Source organism: Paramisgurnus dabryanus, chromosome 4, assembly GCF_030506205.2.
Source record: "Paramisgurnus dabryanus chromosome 4, PD_genome_1.1, whole genome shotgun sequence".
Classification (NCBI taxonomy): Eukaryota; Metazoa; Chordata; class Actinopteri; order Cypriniformes; family Cobitidae; genus Paramisgurnus; species Paramisgurnus dabryanus.
Window position 1 is genome coordinate 5,574,830 of NC_133340.1, and position 23,329 is coordinate 5,598,158.

Here is a 23,329-nt window from a genome sequence, read left to right on the forward strand (position 1 = left end):
TGCTTGTTTGGTTATAATTGATTGTCCCCTGTTCAAAGTTGTTGAATGAATAAATAAACAACAGAAAACATTTAAATTGAATGGATTGGCTTCAAATTTATCACCTAAATATTTCCTATTTCCCTTTCTTACACACCTGACAGACTTTTAGTCTTGGGACCGTTATGCCACTTAGACCGCTATATGCAGCTTGTGTTTATTAACCTTGTCCCGCCTTAAGGTCAGGGTGCTAATGGTCCACGCAGAGTATTTTAACACACTTCATTCTGCCCCTGCAGCCATGGCTTGGCACAGTCGCAGCCTGTCAATACTGCAGACCATTTACTGCAGGAATGAGAAAAGTTCTGTGTTTTTACCCAAAATTATTATAACAAGGTTTTTAAATAGATATAACTATATAATTATCGATCACAGCATGTGTGTACAATAAGTCAGTGGTTTTCAAACTGGGGGTCGGGGCCCCTAGGGGGGCCGCGAGATGGTGCCAGGGGGGCCCCAGTTTTATGACATTTTATGAAATACATTAATCTATCATGAATTCTGTGTAATTAAACCTAAAAAATAAGGCTACTAACCAAAAGCACTACTTTTTTGTATAATTTAATGTTTTTTTATTAAAATGTTGAGTTTTAGAACAGTTTTTTTGTCACAAATTTTCTTTGGGGGGGCCGCGAAGGAATGCACCGTATACAAGGGGGGCCACACACTGAAAAAGTTTGGGAACCACTGCAATAAGTCATCCAAAATATTTGGTTTATTTTCACACAAAATAATGACTTTAAAGTATGAATCTCGTCTAAAATGAATTCTGTCAATTATTAGGATACTGTTACTGTAGATACCGTTTAGGTACACACATGTATACATTTGGGACCAATATGTGCCTTTTGAGGTTCTAATATGTATGTTTAAGGTTCTAAAATGTGCTTTTGGGTACTAATATGAACTGATTAGGTGAAATGTGTACTTTTTGAACAGCTAGAGGACAGTTTTTTTCTGACAGTATATCTCAATGTGACTTTTGTGGTTCTTGTGGCTGACTTTGGTCCAAAATCAGAGCGTGTAGTCATAATTTACAGTGTCATTTGTCGTAAAGTAATAGTTCTTACTGCTCCAACTCAATATTTCATATACACAAAGCTTAAAAAGTGCATTTTATACTGTGGGTAATGTGACATGCTTTACATTTTTGCCCAGGCCAATAATATTTATAGGTCTGTGGTGGTCATCTGGACACAATGGGTGGCTTCATCTAAAAACGACTGTTTTCTGTAATAGTTTTTAATATAAGGAAGCCATTAGGACACATCAGAGACTAATATTTTGTAATTTAAGATTCATTTGGAGCAGGTCATTTGCAACAGATACCAGGGTTTTGCATACTTTGCTAGGACTGAGCATCACATCAGTGCAATCCAGATACCTGAATCAGCTGTTTGAAATGCCACAGGTTTGCTTCACTGCACCACAAACAGCAGATGGTGAGAGTATTCGTGAATAAGGCAGAATCTGTAATGAGCCAAATTCACATAGACACGATTTTCAGCGGTAGAATACTTACAGTACTCAATAAACCACACATGCCAGAGCATAATAGCATAATCATTATAAATGATCTATAAATTAATGTGATTTTTTAAAATTAATGTGTCATTAATTAAATGCATTTACTACTTGGATTGCATGCTTATGAGATGTGCTGTAGTTTTTTTTGCCACAAACAAACAAAGTTTGCACCTGTCCAATGAATTCACTCGAAAACCTTTTCTGCTTACTCTATAAATACCACAGTGTGTTCTAAAGCATCTATGATGGAAAAAAGATTATAACTTCTGATGGTAATGTTGGAAGGTAAAGCTGCCTAAACAACATACTGTAGAAAAGCAGAGGACAGACATTTCCAGGGGAAGTGTAGGGGCAGCAGGGAGACACCGTTAAGAATAGTTGGGATGCTGTCAGTTTTGTTCAGCGTTTCACAGAGATGCACCACAAAAACATCTCACACAGAAGCAAGGCAATATTTATGGGGTTTATGTCAGCATTCACACACACAGGAAGTCAATACCGGAAACACAGGTCGTTAAAAAACTATTTTCTTTCTCTTTTTTACTGAATACTGTTTATTTGGATACTATATTTCATTTTTCACCTTTTTCACCGCCAGCATTTTAAAAAAAAAGTTGCCAGCCAGCGCCAGCGTTTTTCATGATTTTCACCAAAGTTTAATGTCTTCCAGAAAATGTTCTTCTTTAAATATATAAACATACAATATACCAAATGAAAGAACAGACCCTCTGCTTTCAAAAAAAAAAAAAAAAAAAAACCTTTCATCCTACCTTCAGTGGTTCTTTTGTAATCAGCTTTTGAATATGGGTAGGTTTCTACAAAAACACCACATTTTGAGCAAAAAGCAGAGATAATTCAATTTTTGTGATGGACTTTTCATAGAGATCCCATTCAGAGCGATCTTTAAAACAGACACGGACATGCAGCCGCTTGCCATAGGGCAATACATCCGGGTTCAAACAGTTGCGAAGGGCGCCACCTGGTGGATGATAGCGGTATTCTTGTCATTGGTGGGGAAGCGTTTTCTCTTAATTGACGAGATATCTCGTCAATGGCAGTGAAAGAGTTAACAAAATGCAACAGACACGTCAAAAGATTATACTTAACTTTATGTATGTGCACAATACATAAAAATAACCAACGCTGTATGGCTTAACCTATTATTGTACTGTTTTCATTAATTTTAGGTGAATTTGTCTCCAAATCCAATAAAATATAATTTTATCAATTTAATTATTATTATTATTATTATTATTATTATTATTACCATTGAATGATTGATTTTATTATATACACCTGAAGGAATCCTAAAAAACAATATGAAGTGAAGAATATTTATGATGCTGTTATAAAACATTTTGACATAGTATTAACTCTTAATGGCAATTTAATGACAAATTATATTTATACCACTGTAGTTGAGGTCAAGAAAAATATTATTGAACTGTTATAAAACTATTTGACAGAGTATTAACACTCAATGACATTTTAATGACAAATTATATTTGTTCCACTGTAGTTGAGGTCAAGAAAAATATCCATGATGCTGTTATAAAACTATATGATAGACTTGAATTGACAAGTCAACTTTCCATGTAGTTTTCTTAACTAGTGAAATACTAGAGTTGGTATAAATAAATACAAAATGAAGTTAAATTGGCTTAAGTTATTATAACTTAATAATTATAATTTATTGCAACTTCTACACTCTAAAAAATGTTGGGTTGTTTTAACCCAAATTTGGGTCAAATATGGTTAAACAGTTGGGTTTGGCCATATTTGACCCACTTATGGGTTGAAAACAGCCCAGCATTATTAAGAGTGTAACTAGTAAAAATGCAGCTTGCTGACAGCCATAAGAACAAAAATACTCAAAAAATGCATTTTCATTGAATCAGCACAAACAATGAGATTGAGGCAATGGTCTCACTGTTGTTTGAATGATTTATTGGATTAATGCATTTTTTCTGTGGTGTGAAAAAGAAAAAAGACCAATAAAAACTATTGAGTATCTCTAAAACATTTGCCAAAAAGTATGAAATGCAAAATGTTTGCAAATGTGTATTTAGACATTGGTACATAATCATTATCCGTCATCAGCAAACGTGTTTTTTTTCTGAAGCGTGCTACTTTACTAATGAGCACTCCTGGCGATCTTGCAAGTATTCACAGTTTATTTCACCGATAAGCAGATGCACAGCTATTAATAAACCATTTGCATGTCCATGCAGACTAATTCAGTTCAGACTTAAAAAAGTTGTTTTTATAAAAGCCTGGAGGAGTTGCTGTGTGGTATAACATCAAACATTTGTTGTTTTCTCTGTTTTTTTTTGTGTGCAGGCGAGACGATGCGCATAGCCTCCTCAGAGTTCGCGGATGACCCCTGCTCCTCGGTGAAACGGGGCACTATGGTCCGAGCCGCCCGAGCCCTTCTCTCTGCCGTCACCCGCCTCCTCATCCTGGCTGACATGGCTGACGTCATGAGGCTCCTGTCCCACCTCAAAATCGTACGTTCTGCTGTCCACTCACTTCCTTGTTTAGCCCCGCCCCTTATATCTTATCGGTCATCATTTAATTTTTTACTTTAATGATTTCTACTATTTGTAGCCTTGCTCTCTAGACACCTCAAACATTTTCACACCTTTATATTATGCTGGACACACGTGGAATCTGAACTTTTGGTGCTGGTGTGAGGTCGCTGCAGGAAGTTCATTATCTTCTTCGTCATGCTTTTTTCTGAACACATGGAGAGCTCAAAGCTGCATGATTGTGGCTGATCTTCACAGCTGGCCATTGTCCTTAGGGCCTGAATGAGCCAGATTTGCCTTTCAGTTGTTAAGATATCCAAGGATGCTATCTCTCCCTATTTCAAGGACACAGAACAGCCTTAATATGTATTATAGAGACAGGAAACTTTAGAGACTTCTTATGCTTCGTCTTTATCTCCACTCCGGCTGTCAATTTGCATAGCACATATTGCTACAGCGACGTCCTTCTGGCACAACATTGCGATGGACTATTAAAATGCATAAATAATATAATCGCATGCCGCTTTATCTGCCGCCGGTCACCAACTGGGCTTCACATTTTGCATTTGTATTTTAAGTGCAGATTTTAAAGCAGTTCTTTGATTTCTTCAGAGTATTACCCATAATCCTTAGCTTCTGGTTTTAATATTTTCTTTTCTTTTTATTGTGTTTTACGCAAATAGATATTCCCAATGTAGCCACATAGTTTTGGACACATAGTAATCACAAGCAAATTAGAGAAACCAAAGACGAAAATTATTTTCAGTGCAAGGACAACTTTTCGAGGCCTTAATGCAGATGCTTGATGCGGATGTCTCACAAGGGACAAAAGAAGAAAAAAAGGCTTTGTTTTAGGCAATTTATTACTGATTCAGAGTCCGAATTTCCATATGTGTCTCAGGAGCATCAGTACTGAGATGTTTTCTGCATGCAAAAGTTAAGCATCACTCAGAAGTTCTTTATGAGACGTTGATTAACTTTTTTTTTACAGCTTTTTACTTTATGAAATCCTTTTAAATAGCTAAAGCATGAAATGTGTTTGTGTATGTTGATGCATATGTTTTAGGTGGAGGAAGCTTTAGAAGGTGTCAAAAACGCCACCAATGAACAGGACCTGGCCAATCGCTTTAAGGAGTTTGGGAAAGAGATGGTCAAACTAAACTATGTGGCGGCTCGCAGACAGCAGGTATTAAGGGATTTTACTTTAATAGGTTCAGACAGTGGTTTTATAAAGACAGTGGCTATGTTTACATGCAAAAAAATTTGTCAATCTGACTGAATTTAATATGATACAGTTTACATGCACCCTAAACATGAAAATGTTTGTTTACATTCTATATAATCCAAAGCGCACATCCAGGGTTGCCAGATTCGTGTATTGACATTCAAAACTATCCCAAAGGCATCCCATTGACTATCCACAGTCCAAATACCAATAATTAATGAACAATATCCTTTCATCTTTGACCCGTAGGAAAAAATCAACCCACGGAGACAAAACAATAGCAAAATTTAACTCGAAAAAAGGATAGGCTTGGCAACGCCTCCCAACGCACAGCATCTCTCGTCGAGTTCACGCTTTATCTCTGGATAAATATACAAAACTAAGTTGGAGAAAGTTGTTCTTAAGACGTTTTCAGATAGGCAATGAAAATAAAAATTTCAAGTGGCCCAATGCTATTTTATTGCTTTATGTAGCCTAATGTTATGAAAGTAAACATAAACGTAAGACGTAAATATGACGTAAATATAAGATGTGAGATGAACTGGAGCACAAATGTTCTGCGCATGTATTTTTGCATCACATTGAGAAAATACTGCAATCCACACGTTTACATGCTTACTTTTCTACTGCTGATCGGATCACAGATCGGACTACATCACCCCCTTCAATACAATCCAAATTTGCATCCGATCGACCTCAAGTGTATTGATTAAGATGTTAACATGAAGGCTTTTCAATAAGATTGAGCCATCAATACGATTGCAAACAGATTATTTGGTTGCATGTAAACATACCTAGTGAAGTACTAAATAACTTTAACCTGTGCCTCTTTTGAGTATAGATATAACATGTTGCATATGCAGAATATGTCAGCAGGGCTCAATGCAAATATTTTCTTATATTGGCCCGGTCGGGCCAGTGGTTCAGGTTTCACTTGCCCTGCCAAAATTTTCACTGCCCCTAATAGAAAAAGTCAGTGTCACATATTTAAAAATAATAATTCAAAAGTCAAATATAATTGTATACAACAGACATGTTCCAACGAAAAAAGGCTCCAAACGTTTCTGTTTAACCTGTAAACTGACAGCAAATTTTGCAAAATATTGCATTGTTTCTTTTGTCGTGTTTTGCCCAAGTAAATGTCTGCTTCCAAGATGTTAAATAATATACATTGATGAAGATATATTTTAGTGACTGAGGATGAAGCACTGGCCCAATCGGGCAAGTGACAATACTTTTTACTGGCCCGAACGTCTCTCACGCTTGCCCACGGGCCACCGGGCAGTCCTTTATGTTGAGCCCTGGTCAGTGAACCTGTAAGATCTCTAACATCTGTAACACAATAAAAAAAACTAATACAGTACCTATCAATTATCATTTTAAAGTGATTTTCATTGTTTGACTACAAAAAGAACAGCCTTTACTGCAATAATTGTTAGTTGTAGTTTGATTTCTAATAGGGATATAACAACATAAAGTGACCAGATTTTTAAAATAATAAGGGGACATTTCCTAGTTCAATGGTCAAAATATACCTTAATTAAAATCTTATTTGGAATTATCTATGAATTAAATAATGGGGACAAAACCTTTTTGAATGCTTTTTACTGTTACCAAAAATCAGCACCGTTCCCTGAACATTGGGACATTTGGTCACCTTATAACAATAATTAATATAACTAAAAATTTTAATCATTTTTTAAAGACATTTTCACTCTTAGTCACCCAGTACAATACTGTATTTCCAATGATGGTTCCTCACACACACACACACACACACGCACGCACGCACGCACGCACGCACGCACACACACACGCACACACCATATTGACTTTTTTCACTTCTTGTTGAGAGTCTGACTTTTGACATCATTTATTCAGCTTGATGCTCCTGACAAGTGCATGCCTTTCACATTCTGTCTGTAAAGTCTCCTTTGACAAGGTCAGAGTCTCTTTCCATTCTGTTCTGGCAGTTTTCACTGTTTTGTTGAAGAATGAAAGAAATCTTCTTTAAAAAAAACTATTAAGGGAGAAATCACAAATTCTGTTCATTTGTGCATAGTGTTTTGTAAAAATACATAAACAATTTAATTATAAAACCTTTCTGAATATCCAAAAATGAATGAATGAATAAGGTTCCTATAGCTCAGCGATAGACCATTGCATTAGCAGCACAATCCAAGGGAACACACATAATTGTAAAATGTATATGTTGTAATGCACTGAAAGTAGTTGTGGATAAAAGTCTCTGCCAAATGCACAGATGTGAATGTAGTGAGTGTCAAAGTGAGAGTGCTTTGGAGAAGCTACAGTATACCCCACAATGAAATATTTGTAGTTCGCAAGCAACATGTACGTATATTACCTCTCCGTTAGAAAAAAAAACAGTAAGCGCAATCCGGGTATCTGACAATTGCGTTAAATCAAAATAAGTTGTTAAATAAATTGAAAAACATAAAAATTGTGTATGTTTATGAGAGGAACAACAATGAGCCTTTTTACACCTGTTCACTTCATGTGTTTTCTCTAATCGGAGAGCTTTCCGATCGTATAAAGACCAAGTGTAAATTAGACGTTTTCAAGACGGATTTAAATCCGATCGCTCAAAGCACTCCAGTAGGTGGTCTGGTACGCTTTTTTATACAAAACTGAACAAGTGTTATACATCTGACTGCTTCACTCCTCCCAAACGTAAGCATGTCACAACCCGGTTAGCCGTGAGAGTTTTAGAGATACGCTTACAGCTTTATGGAGCGACGACAGTGGGTAAAAAAAAACTTTCTACAACCAATAAAATTAATCTATAATATTAAACGAAGAAATAAAACTTTGAGAGAGCGTTTTGTTAAGCGCTGTTTTCCCCTGTCCTGGACCTGTAAATCATTGCCCTGTATCAATCTTCTGCTGCTCTGTACTACCTTAAACTAGTGAATGCAATATGAATAATATTGTAATAATATTCTTAAAATGTCTTTTTTTTTTCAAGAATTTTTGGAATGGTATTAAAACCAGAATCATAAAAAAATCTAGATTTCATTCCCATTTCTACTGATGATCACTTCTGAAAAAAGTTTGTGTGTGTGTTGGGCAGGAGCTGAAGGACCCTCAGTGCAGGGATGAGATGGCGGCTGCCCGTGGGGCTCTGAAGAAGAACGCCACCATGCTTTACACTGCGTCACAGGCTTTCCTGCGTCACCCCGACGTGGCGGCTACACGCGCCAACCGTGACTACGTCTTCAAACAGGTCCAAGAGGCCATCGGGGGCATCTCCAGCGCCGCCCAGGCCACCTCACCCACCGACGAGAAGCACGGACACGCTGGCATTGGCGAGCTGGCCGCCGCCCTCAATGAGTTTGACGTGAGTACACTGAGGTTTATGGTTCCAGCACCTGTGGTATTTAACATCAGGTGCACACTTTCTACTCTTAAAGGGTAAAGCATGATTTGTTATACATTAAAAGGCTTTCTCTTATCCCACCTTAATGTGTGACGACGCTATATGTGAACTATTCAAAGATCGACTTACTGAAGGATCTGTTGTGTGTTTTAGCGATTCGAACATTATAAAGGAACGCACACACATACAACATATGTAGATTGCCCTTCACACTATTGTATTTATTTGGTCTCTGTTACTGTATATGCACAGCTGTTTCTAACATCAAGATTAAGATGTTAAATAGTGTCCTTGGCCTTGTAAGTGTTTAGAAAATATAGTGAGGCTGCCATCTAGTGGTTAAAAGGGCACTGTTGCAGGAACAGACGAGTACTTTATAGTCACAGTGAATGACAGGCAGGGCTGGTGCATATCAAGTACACCTATTGGTCAGTTTCACAATCTGAAAATTCATAAATATACTTTTTATGCTATATTTACCCAGTCTGAATAATTTGCTAAATGGCATTTAGTAAAAGTGACATGATTGTCAAATATGGTATCCCATTCTTGAAGTGTGACCTCTTTATTTAACCCATTATGAGCACACACACGGAGCATTGTATTATTTTCATCAAATCATGTCAGTCACTATGACAAAAAAAATTCACTTACCTCATGTCTCTAGCAACCCTATAAATGTTTTACAGGAAATTAATTAGAAAACATATATTGTTCTACAAATTATTATATATTTTGTTATATTGTTGATAATAATTCAGTTGAGTAATACTAATGTGGAGGTCCAACTTTACTAAAAAATGAATGAGAGTTGCAAAAGACCCTAGGTATGTGTTTATATCTATCCTAAAGAGGTAATAACAGTTTCAATAACTGTAAGAGGATTACACTGAGAAAGAAATAGATGAGATGTTTTTTCTTTGTTTTTAGCTGAATATAGTTGGCTTAAGTATTGTTATGGGCATTGTCAATAAGTCATATAATGTATGTGCATTATGTACAGATATGCATCCTATGTCACTTGCACTGTTCACATGCACTGTCATGGGTGTATCACAGCTGGTACATCATCTTAATTGGTTGAGCTGATTTGAACCACTTTGAAAATCACTTTGAAAATGTTTTTCTAGCAGGGTTTCCTCTAATGCTTCTAATGTTGTTTAATGCTGTAATAAAATATGTGACATTTACATAAAAGCCACCTCAAGCTGCTGCCATGACGATTAGGGTACATCTTAAATTTGAACTTTTGAGTGAGTCATTGTTTTTATGATTACAAATCTTTGTAAACACACTCATAGTGCATATGCGCCTTGCGGATGTATGCAAAGTACACTCAGTACAAGAAAAGTTTAGGAACACACTGGCCAAGTTATAAAACATAACTTGCACTAAATATTAAATATGAGTGGGGAATAAGCAGCTCATTACTGTTCTGTCTAAATTTAATACAATCTCATCTAATCTCATCAGTAAATGCAATAAGATTTGTTTTGTAAGCATTTCTATTTTTAATCCTGAAAATGACTGAAGTACTAGCACAAATAAGGCTGTGTTATAGAGAATAACCATAGCCTTAGGAATACTTTCTTTTTTTCCTGTTTAAAACACAAACTTCACAAACCATTATTTTGTACAGATTATTTTGTAGATTATTAATCAAAATATGACCAATTTAGGTTATTCATGTTTTTAAGGGCATATCTTTTTCAAACAAGGTTGTGCAAAACATCTCACTTTGGCTTAAAAAAATCTAAATCTTGGCCACAAGTCCATCGTTTCCTCTTTGCTGTACATTAACACTTACTATCTGTGATGGCCGATATCATATGTGACCCTGTGCCACAAAACCAGTCATACTGGTCATTTATTTGCTACATCAATAAGCTTTCCATTAATGTTATGTTTGTCAGGATAAGCCACTATTTGGCTAAGATACAACGATTTGAAAATCTAAATGTTGAGAAAATCACCAAAGAAGTCCCTACCAAGGCATGTTACTAATGAAATGGTTTGTTTTATCACTTTCTTCTGGCTTACTGCTTTACTGATGTTGTGGACTAATTGAATTTTACATAAAAAATAAACTTAAATGGGAAATCCCCAAGAGCAAGTAGCAACGAGAGCAAGGTTGTAGGTAAGTTTCTGGCCAATTTCGTTTGTGATTTTGCTGCATCAACTCACAAAAATAATGCTTTGATATATTTATGGTAATTTACAAAATATAATCATGGTCTTTACATAATATACTAATAATTTTGGCATAAAAGAAACTTTTGACCCATGCAATCCCATTTTTGGCTTTTTGTAGAAATACTTCTGCGACTTGCAGCTGGTTTTGTGGTCCAAGGTAACATATTGTTTGTTATATACTGGCATAAATTCTCCCCACATTATTAATAATAACGAAAAGCCTAGTTAATAAAACATGTATGATGAAATATAAGCATGCATGTAAAATCACTGGCCCTCTAACTCTTTTCCCGCCAGCAAAATGCCTTCCAGAAAAAGTTCTTTTTTAAATATATAAACATACCATATACAGTATCAAATGAAATAACAGACCCTCTGCTTAAAAAAAACTTGTAGGTCTTGTAGGTAACAAAGAGTGTAAACCGATGTGTTCACGCTTACTGGCCGGCATCAGACTGCGTATAAATGATGCATATGAGTTGTGAAGAATCACATCTGGCAATGTGTGAATCTTGGCAAAGTTACACTAATGAGTCTCAGTTTCCCAGGCCTCCTGCATTCGTCATGAAGCTTGGAGACACAGCTAACCTCACGCTTTCACACTTTTATAAGCGTAAATATGGATTCCAGTAGAAGTCTGTGATGGTCTGACAGAAAATTTACATCTTTGAGAAAACACGCACTTATACAGGGGAATGTTCAGTTTTGATGCTCAGTCTTACTGGTTGCTGGGTGAGGTCTGTTTGTTTTTGTGAGAAGATGTCGGCATTTTAAACCAGTAGGTCTTCTGGTGACGTGCAGAGATTGTTGCTGGAGCCATTATATCTGATTACAAAACAATGTAAACTATACCTGTCAACATGGGGATTTGAAAATAAGCGATCCCTGAACCCCTTTCTGCAAAAAAAAAGACTTACTTGATATTTTTGTCTTGTTTTCAGTACAAATATCTACAAATTCTTAAATTAGGATGCACTTTCTTGATGTGCAAAATGACTGTTTTCATCGATCGGATCACAAATGGACGAGAGAAACACATTACATTTACACCTGGTATTTAAATCTGTCTCTTTTGTCCACTTCCGACCGCATCTGTCCTGAATACTGTGAGCGGGAGTAATTATGAGTTTATATGGACGCAAACTAATGTTATGTCGGAGTCCACTGCTTGTTTAGCAAGTAAACATGCTGCACAGAGTTTTGTATGTGTGTATGTAAGAGCTTTCTCTGAATTTTCAGCGCAATTGAAAAGGATCGCGCAACTTTCACACGCTTTCAAAACGAAACTACGGAGATCCTCCGCTTTAGTTTTATCAATGATAGGCTAAAAATAGCGCTGTTCACCGTATGTTCACGCCAGAAGTCAAAAAAGACGTAAGACTTGTGTTTAATACCTCAGATTAGATAAATGGGCGGAGAGAAGGCGGTCGCGTGTGGCTGTTCGAACACATTCAACCACATATGTGTTCCGCAACTCCAAAGCGATCCGATCGAAAGTGGTTTCGACTACCTCTGGATGTGGTTGAAAGTGGTCGAAAGTGGACGCGTTCAAAACGTTTTGAACACCGTTTACACCTGGCATTAACGTCGTCCACTTGTGATCCGATCGACGAAAATGCATGTTAATGCCAAGTGTAAACAGCCTCTAAGACTAATGATGGGATAGAATGTTAAAATACGGGAGAATCCCGGGAAAAACGGGAGGGTTGACAGCGTAAACATGTTTTGATGTTTGAGATTTCGTGAATGGCTTGGTGACACAGTTTTCTTATGGTGATTCATTTCCTATTGAAATAGAAAGTTGGTATGGGGAAACTTTATATCCAAAGGATTTGTCGTTGTATTTTTTTGTAAATGGCCAATTGCTTTCAATTTAAAAGTACAGCACATCACAGTCATGAACCATGATTTGATTATGCTATTAGACGTTGCATTACAGTAAGGACAACTTTAAATGCAGAGCATTTTATTAGAAAAACATTTGGACATGCTCTTAAATGCGAAAGGAATCATCATTATAACTTTGTATTTATAGAAGAAATGTGAGCTACAAAATAGTATAGTTAAAGACTGTGGTTTTGATAGATGAACGTCTGGTTATGTGTAATTCCTGTGTGCGGATATTTCATTGTTATCGGCTCCATTTTGGTGTCCTTGCAGATACTGTATGGCAGGGGTCATATTTTCTGGCCCGTCGGATTATTTTGAAGTCCGTTTTTTTATCTTTTTTTTATCAAATACTACTTTTATTTTACAATAACAGTTTACAAAAATGGCCCCGTGTATCATTCCTTCATCCGTTTTTTTTTAATCTAGGCTAGGCTAATTCAAAATAAGACACGTAAGTGTGGGAACAGCAGCTGGCCCGCCATCTACTGGCTAAAAAAAAATATTGGCCCGCGGCCAAAGTTACTTGCCGACCCCTGCTGTATGGGAATGTCCAGATTTAACACTTTACATTGAACAGAAATCAAGATAGACACAGAAAATTACTATCACGCTAGTTTCAAGTTAAAGGATTAGTCCATTTTCTTAAAAAAAATCCAGATAATTTACTCACCACCATGTCATCCAAAATGCTGATGTCTTTCTTTGTTCAGTCGAGAAAAAAATATGTTTTTTGAGGAAAACATTCCAGGATTTTTCTCATTTTAATGGACTTTAATAGACCCCAACACTTAACACTTAACTCAACACTTAACTGTTTTTTTCAACAGAGTTTAAAGGACTCTAAACGATCCCAAACAAAGCATAAGCGTCTTATCTAGCGAAACGGTTGTCATTTTTGACAAGTAAAAATTTAATTATGCACTTTTAAACCACAACTTCTCGTTATCTCCTGTCCTGTGATGCGCCAGCGCGACCTCATGTAATTACGTAATGACGTTGAAAGGTCACGTGTTACATATATGAAACGCACATTTGCGGACCATTTCAAACTATAAACTGACACAAAGACATGAATTAGTATCATTTGACATACAACAACGGCGGAACGGTCCTTTTTCTTCATACTTGTAAACACTGGCGCATAGTTTCGCATACGTCATCCGTGACCTCTTGACGTGATGACGAATTGTGTGAGGTCGCGCTGGCGCATCACAGGACCGGAGATAGATGAGAAGCTGTGCTTTAAAAGTGCATATTTTTCTTGTCAAAAATGACAATCATTTCGCTAGATAGGACGCTTAGCCTCGTTTGGGATCTCGTTGAAACTCTTTGAAAAAAAAACTTTTAAGTGTTGAGTTAAGTGTTAAGTGTTGGGGTCCATTAAAGTCCATTAAAATGAGAAAAATCCTGGAATGTTTTCCTCAAAATACATAATTTCTTCTCAACTAAACAAAGAAAGACATCAACGTTTTGGATGACATGGTGGTGAGTAAATTATCTGGATGTTTTTTTTTTTTTTAAGAAAATGGACTAATCCTTTAAGTCACCTTTATTATATAGTGCTTTATATGATAAATGCAGCTTTACAGTAAAAGTCAGTGGTAAATGTTTAATATAGTATAAAAAGTGCCGTATAAACATTGGTCACAGCTTTTCTTTCGGATAGTGGAAGGTGAAAGTTTCAAATATATTGTTTGCTATATGTAGCTATACTATAAACAGTGCACTTGTGCAATGTCTTGAAAGTGCATACTGTACTGTATATGCAATTTAAAAACAATGAGAAATGAGTTGTTTATTTTCTGTTTTAATAAAGCTTAACTTGTAGCTTGTGTCTTGTTCAGACAAAAGCGAATCGAGTGAATAAATGACAGAGATGGAAGGTGTAATCTCTGTTTGTTGATGCTGAGCTCAAATGCCTTAATCTCATTTGAGTCTCCAAACAGAGCGATGCATAATTTGGCTCTGAACTCTTTTGAGAGCAAGTAAACCAGTTTCTCAGTTTGTGTAGCAGTATTTACAGCTTTTGTGAAATTGACTTGTGTCTAGACAGATATGAATATGTAATATACACTTTGCCAGATGCACCACTGGGATGTTTTTAAAATGTGTTTTGTTGAAGTTGCACATCTAAGTGGTTTTGTTGACACTGCACACAAATTAGATTGTTTTTTTTTCTGGTTTCAAAATCCCAAATTGTTTTTTTTATCAGGACTGACTGATGCTCTGTGATTTTATATTTGAAATAATCTCATCCCCTTGCTCAATTTCTTTCTACATTAAATTAAATAGAACTTGGAATGACTAGACAGATGTATATTCGCTACTAAAATGGCCAAAAAAGGGAACATCTTGATTTTTGCTTGTTTTAGCTTATTTTAATGCTTGTTTTGATCAATTCTTTATAATTTTAAGTCATCTTGAGGCCCCCTTGGAAATTTGCTGAGGCCCCCCCTTGGACCTCGTGACCCTGGTTGGAAAACACTGCTGTAGTCAATAATCAGTCTGGATGCTTTTAATAGTAAGCGCCAAAATACTTTAATAAGATACAAAAAAAATTGTCATTTGTGAACATGTTTGTGAAATTTAAGTCTCATAATCTAATGATAAAATTAGGAGCATCATTGATTTTACATTGATTTAAATCTTTGACATGACCTTTCTCCATCAATATTAAAAATATCAAGGTTATATGTAATTCACATTATGTAGGATGATTTTATGAAGACAATAAATCAGCCAGTAATGTGTGTTGAAAGGGCAACAGCGCTGATAAAGCTCATGTTTGATCAGGATGTATAAAAATGTCAAAAAGTGTTGCCCCCCTTCCTGATTTTACATTTTTTTGCATGTTTGTCACACTTTAATGTTTCTGATCACCAAACAAATTGAAATATTAATCTAAGATAACAGAAGTAAACACAGCATGCAGTTTAAATGAATGTTCCATTTTTTTATGAAGGGAAAACTAAATCCAAACACGCATTGCCCTGTGTAAAAAAGTGCTTGATTATTTCCACACGATTATAGGCTTTATGCCCAGCTGCACTACGTCCTGAACTTAAGCCAACTCCTTGTTTCCTGTCTGCCATTATTGGACAAACTGATTAATCCAGGTGTGTCTGATTATTGTTGTTGTGACTACTGAGGTCAGGCACACCTGGATTAATCAGTTTGTTTGTGACTACTGAGGTCAGGCACACTTTTAATCAGTTTGTCCAATAATGGCGGACAGGAAACAAGGAGCTGGCTGAAGTTCAGGAAGTAGTGCAGTAGTAAACGAAACCATGAATTTTGCTGTCTACCAAAAAATCCTGAAGGACAATATCTGGCCATCTGTTTGTGACTACAAGCTGAAGTGAACGTGGGTTCTGCAGCAGGACAAAGATCCAAAACACACCAGCAAGTCCACTTCTGAATGGCTGAAGAAAAACCAAATGACTTTGGAGTGGCGTAGTCAAAGTCCTGACCTCAATCCTATAAAAAAGTGGTTCATGCTCGAAAACCCTCCAATGTGGCTGAATTACAACAGTTCTGCAAAGATGAATGGACCAAAATTCCTCCACAGCGCTGTAACAGACTCATTGCAAGTTATCGCAAATGCTTGATTGCAGTTGTTGCTGCTAAGGGTGGCCCAACCAGTTATTAGGTTTAGGGGGCAAACACTTTTTCACACAGGGCCATGTGGGTTTGGATTGTTTTTTCTTCATAATAAAAACCTTCATTTAAAAACTGCATATTGGTTTATATTTAATAAATATTTAAATGCATTTGATGATCTGAAACATGCAAAAAAAAAAAAAAAAAAAAAAAAAATTCACACCACTGTACATACTGGCTTAAAAATACACACACACATAGCAGGATCTGTCTTTTGATCTCTAGATGCATCTGTATTGTGCTTGATGTAGTGTGCAATTTTTGACCACCCAGATGTGTCAAAGAAACAATAGGATTCTATATATACAGCTATTTATTTATCCAGCACACCTCTGTTTGTTGTCCTAAAAACCAATCGGCATCTGGAGCACGTAGGTTTCTTTCTAGTAAAGTGCCTGTTTTGTTTTCTCATTAGTGCAGTAGGAGAGATGATGGGCTGCGGTTTTGATTGATAGTGCAACTGCTTCTATTATTGCTTTTGACATTATTAGTTTATGTTGTTTGTCTTAAGATAATTGGAAATGCAGTGTTCTCATCAAAGGTGTCCTGTGATGCTGTGTTGTCATGTTGTGAAAATGTAATGGATTGCACATACTTATGAATACATCAGAGCTGGTTTCCTATACCACTTGACTTGTGTGCAATATAAAAAGAGATTATTAAAAAAAGAACAAAACTTGTGTAAGAACATTAGACACTCTGAATGTGATAAACAAATAACATCTTACACATAAAGTATAGAGCATATACAAAAATAATTTAACTACAAAGCAAGACATTTAATTTGTAGATATTTTGACATATAACTTTTTTATAAAACTTAAAACCCTAAACATTTTCGCAGAATCGTATTTAAATAAAGTAATGAGGGGATCTGCTTCTTTTTTCGTGTTCACTTCTGGTGTAATTTCACATTTTGTATAGTAAACAGCAGGGGGCAGTGTTGCACCACGGCAGAGTTCATCACTATCTGAAAATGTTTCATGTTGTTTCTGTCACGTCATTCAGTTCCACAGTCACATTGCAGACTTGCTTGAGTCTTAAGATGTGCTCAAAGCTTTCCTCCGTCATTGTTACTGTATCCCAGTCAGTTCAGTCTATTTTTGAAGCCACAGTCAATTGTATGTGTGTATCTTAGTCAGGGCCGTAGCTACAGAATTCTGGGCCCCCTTTTCTCATGTCATGTACGGTATATGCATGTAGACCAGCATGCATCCTAACAAAGATTTAAAAACAAAAAAACAAAAACATGATTACTTTTCACTGAACATCAGCCAAACACTCACAAAAACTTTTAAAAGCTAAATATTTATATAAATGTTACATCAAAACAATGCCATTAAGCCATCATTTAAGAAACACTTTGTAAGCCTCATGCAATTATTGAAAACAAACTAATCTAATAGTAGCCTAACAAAATATAAGAAATTGTTACATAATAATAAAATACAGCAATACGAGCAATATAATGCCTTTTACAGTTTTTTTCAATCATTTTATCAGTTTGTTATCAAACAACTAAACATTCAGAATTCGAAAACAATGCAGTTAAATATAAAGCCTAATTTGTAGTCCCGCATAGGATCTACGCCAGCTCCACCATATAGGCTATGTGTAGGCTGTGTGTAGCCTGAAGCACCCCTCGCCAAAGATTAAGCAACGCACCTGTTCTACACGGGCCGTAAGTGCTATGATTGGTCCGCTAGATCCCCTCCAATCAGGAGAAAAAAAATCACATTTCTTCACAGACATTTCCGCCTAAAAATGGGCCAAGTTGAGGAGTATTTACCTCAGACTGCAACAAAAGGCTCTGTTTACTTACCTCCATCACTGCTGTCTTCTCAAATCATACACAAGCTGTTGCTGCTTCTTTAATAAGTTTACAAATAGATATGTATAATAAAGGCTAGATGTCTCGGCCAATTGAGTGGAACGTCCGCATTTGGCGGCCATCTTACCACAGGGCGCTTGCTCACTCGTAGCATTGTGTTTTTTGGTGCATGTACTTTTAAATGACCATAACTTGCATAATTCCTGATTTTCAAACAGTTTGGTTTGTTATAAACATTAAAGATGTACCTATGACACTGCATACTTATACAAAAAAAAAAAAATTGAAACATTTTAAAGGATCCAGAATTAAAGCCACATTAATAATGTTCGAAAGAAACCAAACCATTAGAAAATCAGTAGAAACTTATGGTCATTTAAAAGTACATGCACCATTAAAACACAATGCTATGAGTGAGCGAGCTGCCTGTGGCAAGATGGCCGCCAGGTGATGACGTAAGAGACTCCGCCGTAACACATCTATGCTGAGTCCCAATTCGCATACTATCCGTCCTAAATAGTATTCCAAACTAGAATTAGTATGTCCCAAATCGTAGTATGTTGAAATGAGTATCCCAAAGATACCCGGATGGTCTACTATTTCCGGTTAGAATTCGAAGTGCAGATCAATGCACACTCTAAGGGCTAATTGTAAAATGTATTGTGAAAAAAAACGATGAGACAAAAAGATGGGAATAGTAAATAAAATTATATTGGACATAAGTGAAATATTTTTAACAGTCGTGGTGTGCGTAACTAGGCAACCACTTTTTCGTCCATGTTGCATGACGTCATCGAAGTATGTCCCAGAACGTGCATACTCTTTTGCTACACACTCAAAAGTATGTACGTTTTCCTCACAAAAACAGTACATACTTTTAGGTCGTAGTATAAGTAGGCGAATTGGGACTCAGCAATAGCCTTTATTATACATATCTATGGGTTTACAGGCAAAGTTACTTCTTCTTCAGCTGTTGCACTGCTACTGTGGGTTACACGCGTGGATACTGCCTATTAGCAGTCTGCATGTGTAATTGCAGAAGTATGAATGAAAACTTAGGTGGAAGTATAATGTGCTCATTTTGTCTTAATTGTTAAACATACATAAAACCATGCATGTATCAAAGATTCTAAAATGTGAATTTTTTATGTTTACGTGTGTGTTTTTCTTTTTTGTTAGTTCATTCACGTAAATAGATACTGTAGTTCAGAGCTTGATTGCATCATCAAAAACTGCCTCATCTCATGACCTAAGCGCATGTCACTTCCTGTGTCAGAGGGTCTCCTGCTGTTAGATTGATGTGTAACACAAACACTTGTCAAATTAGCTCTCACACCTGACAAACCACCAATGGGGCATGTCAGATGAGCCTGCTGTGCTCCTTAAATCATCATATGTCAACACAGAAAATAGAAAAAAATAAAATAAAATCCAAACAGGCTAACGTGGCTGGCTAGAATGAATGTTTCCTGATTAGCATAGCATGATTAGCAATAAGTGAAGTTTTACTAAAGATTGACTACTAGGCTACCTGTACAAAATGTCATATGCTTGCATGCGTGGCTGTGTGTGTGTGCTTGTTTCCTGTACGCACCCACCTACACAATTGGTAGACCATTGCATTAGCAGCGAAAAAGGTTTTTGGTTTCATTCCCAGGGATCACACAAGACTTAAATGCACTTTAAATTGTTTTAGTTAAAAGTGTCTGCATGTAGGTCTTCACTGTGCTTTTAATAGACACGTGTACTTTTGACTGATGTGATTTAAAGGTCCTATACATTTGACAGACCTACAGAAACAACATAACTATACTTTTATAAGCAGCTTAGTTCACATTTTATGTAACCTTTAAATAAGATGAAGACACATTTGACTTGAGGATGGGTTAAACATAATTTGATGCAACTTAACTCAAGATTTACGCAATAAAGCTTATATATAATGCATTAAAGGTGCTCTAAGCGAATTGAAGCGTTTTAGACCATAAAACATTTTTTGTTACATACCGGAAACATCTCCTCACTATCTGCTTGCTGCCTGTCCGCTGATCAAACTGTAAAAAAACGCGATCTCTGTAGACAGCCCAGGCTTCACAAACGGCAATATCAACAAATGGCCAAACCTAGCAGCACAAAACGAAACAAAGTATTCCAGCCAATAAACGACAAGAAGCATTTGGGGGTGGGGGTTGGGCGCGTTCATGAAAGCACGGAAGGGAGGGGGAGGGGGAGGAGTTAGCTACGCTCTGTCTGTTTGAAAACAGTTCAAACATCAACAGGAAGTGACGTCGCACATTATTCGCTTAGAGCGCCTTTAACTTCTGATATCTGACAGTCCTGTGTGAACAGTACTTAATAGTATCTGCTTAGTTGGACACTAAATCCCGCTCAAGTTCAACAGTTCAAGTAATGTTGTAGTTTCAACATGTGTACATGACAATTTATGTGAACCTTAGTCATGATATGCACAGCAAGCATGCGCACATACAAGTGCACAAGTAGCAGAAAGGCTAATATATGGAAATGTATTCGTTGCAGTTGAATGAGGTTTGAGGTAATTGCTATATCAATCTGTTGTCTCTGTAGTCACACCCTCTTTTTATCTCGCCCGGCCTCTGTGATTCCTCTATTTTTCTGCTCTCTCTATATTTTGTAGAAATGACTTACAATGACTTAGCATTACCAAGGATCCTTTTTATGCACCCTGCCATCGAATGCGTCTAAAGTCAGTATAGGCTGTAAAAGGCTTGAATATATACTGTAAATACACAGAATTCTAATAGAAATCCCTCTTTTGTTTACCTTTTGATCTTTAAAAAGTTTCAAATACCTAATTTTTTAGGACCCAAGTGTGCAGACTTTAGGATTAGGGTGGATTATGCAGACACAGGCTTACTACTGTGTGCCTCTGCTTTTGGCCTTTTAATTTTTGCAAAACAGCCCAGCCGGCTACCCAAAATCAATATCTGTCTCTCTCTATGTGTATGCATGCGAATCTTTAGCAATTCATAGGCCAATGAGCACCAAACCCTTTATCTCAGCCTTCAATATTATGGTTCTCTAAATAACAGACGTTAGAAATAGTCACAATTGCATCGGCAGTGCGGTTAGCAGGTTGCTGTCTCAGCTACAGCACAGTAAGTTAGGCTAAGCTTGACTGTGCTACGTGCGCACATAAATCGCAGGAGGATTTATGAAATGTCTCGGCTTCAGACAGAACGCCCACAAACACCTACAGTCCATTTTTCCTGTTTTGAGAATAAACCTCAGTAATTTTTTTTAGAATTATGCTTGAAACAAGATGTTTGCCAGTGGGGTAAGCAGAAGAAACTTAATTTATGGCCTATTTTCAGAAAATATATCTTCTGCAATTTTGCTTTGCAAATAAACTAAATTTGTTTTGGCTCAAAATCAAGGCAAGCATATTTATAAAAAAAAAAAAAAAAAAAAAAATGGGTATGTTGTGCTAGAAACACAGTCAAGGTTCTGGTTCACAAATTTGCCTCTCGCTTCTAAATGTTACACTAAATTAAGTTTCTTTAAAGGATTATTCCACTTTAATAAAAAATATAAAATATAATTTATTTAGCCCCATGTCATCCAAGACTTTTATGTCTTTCTTTTTCAGTCAAATTTTTTTTTTTTTTTTTTTTTAGGAAAACATTCTAGGATTTTTCTCAATTGAATAGATTTTATTGGACCCCAACAAATTTATTTCAATGCAGTTTAAAATTGCAGTTTCAACGTAGCTTCAAAGGGCTCTAAACAATTCCAACCGAGGCATAAGGGTCTTATCTAGCGAAACGGTAGTAATTTTTGGCAATAAGAATAAAAAATATGCACTTTAAAACTACAACTTCTCATCTTGCACTAGCCGTGCGACCTTGCGTATTACGTTATCACGTCAAAAGGTCACGCGTTACATATGTGAAATTTTGACTTGTGGAGCATTTAAACAAAAAAACTGACACAAAACATTAATTTGTAGCATTCCACATATAGCAATGTTGGAACGGTCCTACTGTATTTCTTCACACTTGTAAACACCGGAGCGGTAGTTTCGCATACGTCATGCGTGACCTTTCGACGCGATGACATGCGTGGTCGCGCTGGTGCCTCACATGGCTAGTGCAGGACGTAAAGTTGTGGTTTTAAAGTACATATTTTTTATTTATTGTTTTGCTGAAAATGACGATCATTTTGCTAGATAAGACCCTTATGCCTTGGTCATTTAGATCCCTTTGAAACTGTGTTGAAACTGCAGTTTTAAATGGCATTGAATGTTTTCCTCAAAAAACTTACTTTTTTTCTCGACTAAACAAAGAAAGACATAAACATTTTGGATGACATGGGAGTGAGTAAATATTGGGATTTTTTTAATGAAAGGTGAAATATTCTTTTAACTTAGTTAATGGAGCATGGTCATGTAATCCAACCAATTAGCGGGAAGATGTCTCTCTATATAACCGTCCCTCACCTCCATCGCCAGACAGTTTTTGCAGCATACTTCCTCCACCCATCACCTGACCCCCCAGTCACATCAGCTACAAGAGACAGAGCGACAGGCTACCATTCATTTTCAATGGGAGTGGCCGTTTGCCAGTGACAAGCGACGAGCTAGCCGCTGCGCGAGCAAGGTGGAGCCAAAATAGACAAGCAGGCTATTTTATGCAAATGCTGAGCGATGCGACAAAGCGACTGCCAACCGGAGTGAAGGGGGCAGCGTGACGTAGGTCTGTGGCCGAGTCTGAGGAAATAATTCATGATGGCGGAAAATGCATATTTCTAATAAATACTTTTAAATTCAAAAACACAGTTCTTGTGACTTAACAATACCTCTAAAGTGACTTTTGATAGCGCTTTTAGATACTAGCCAAGGAACGCCCATCAAGCGAGTGCGTGACGGTTGGTGTCGCTCACTTTTGTAGCTAAAGTGACTGTAGGGTCACTCTCAGCTGGTACATCAATCCCAGTAAAGATGGAGGAGTACTCTGGGTTCTCATTACCCTATTTTGATGCGAACTTGTGAACACAAGTTT

General features: G+C 36.7%; 1 protein-coding gene across 1 annotated transcript in view; it reads left to right on the top strand.

Annotated features, from left to right (window-relative positions):
• Positions 1-23,329, top strand: part of ctnna2 (catenin (cadherin-associated protein), alpha 2) — a 565,129-nt gene that overhangs the window by 111,057 nt on the left and 430,743 nt on the right. Inside the window, exons 4-6 of the mRNA XM_065265453.2 lie at positions 3,907-4,073; positions 5,161-5,280; positions 8,411-8,677. Coding sequence (XP_065121525.1) covers positions 3,907-4,073; positions 5,161-5,280; positions 8,411-8,677 — 554 coding nt within the window. The remainder of the gene's footprint in view (positions 1-3,906; positions 4,074-5,160; positions 5,281-8,410; positions 8,678-23,329) is intronic.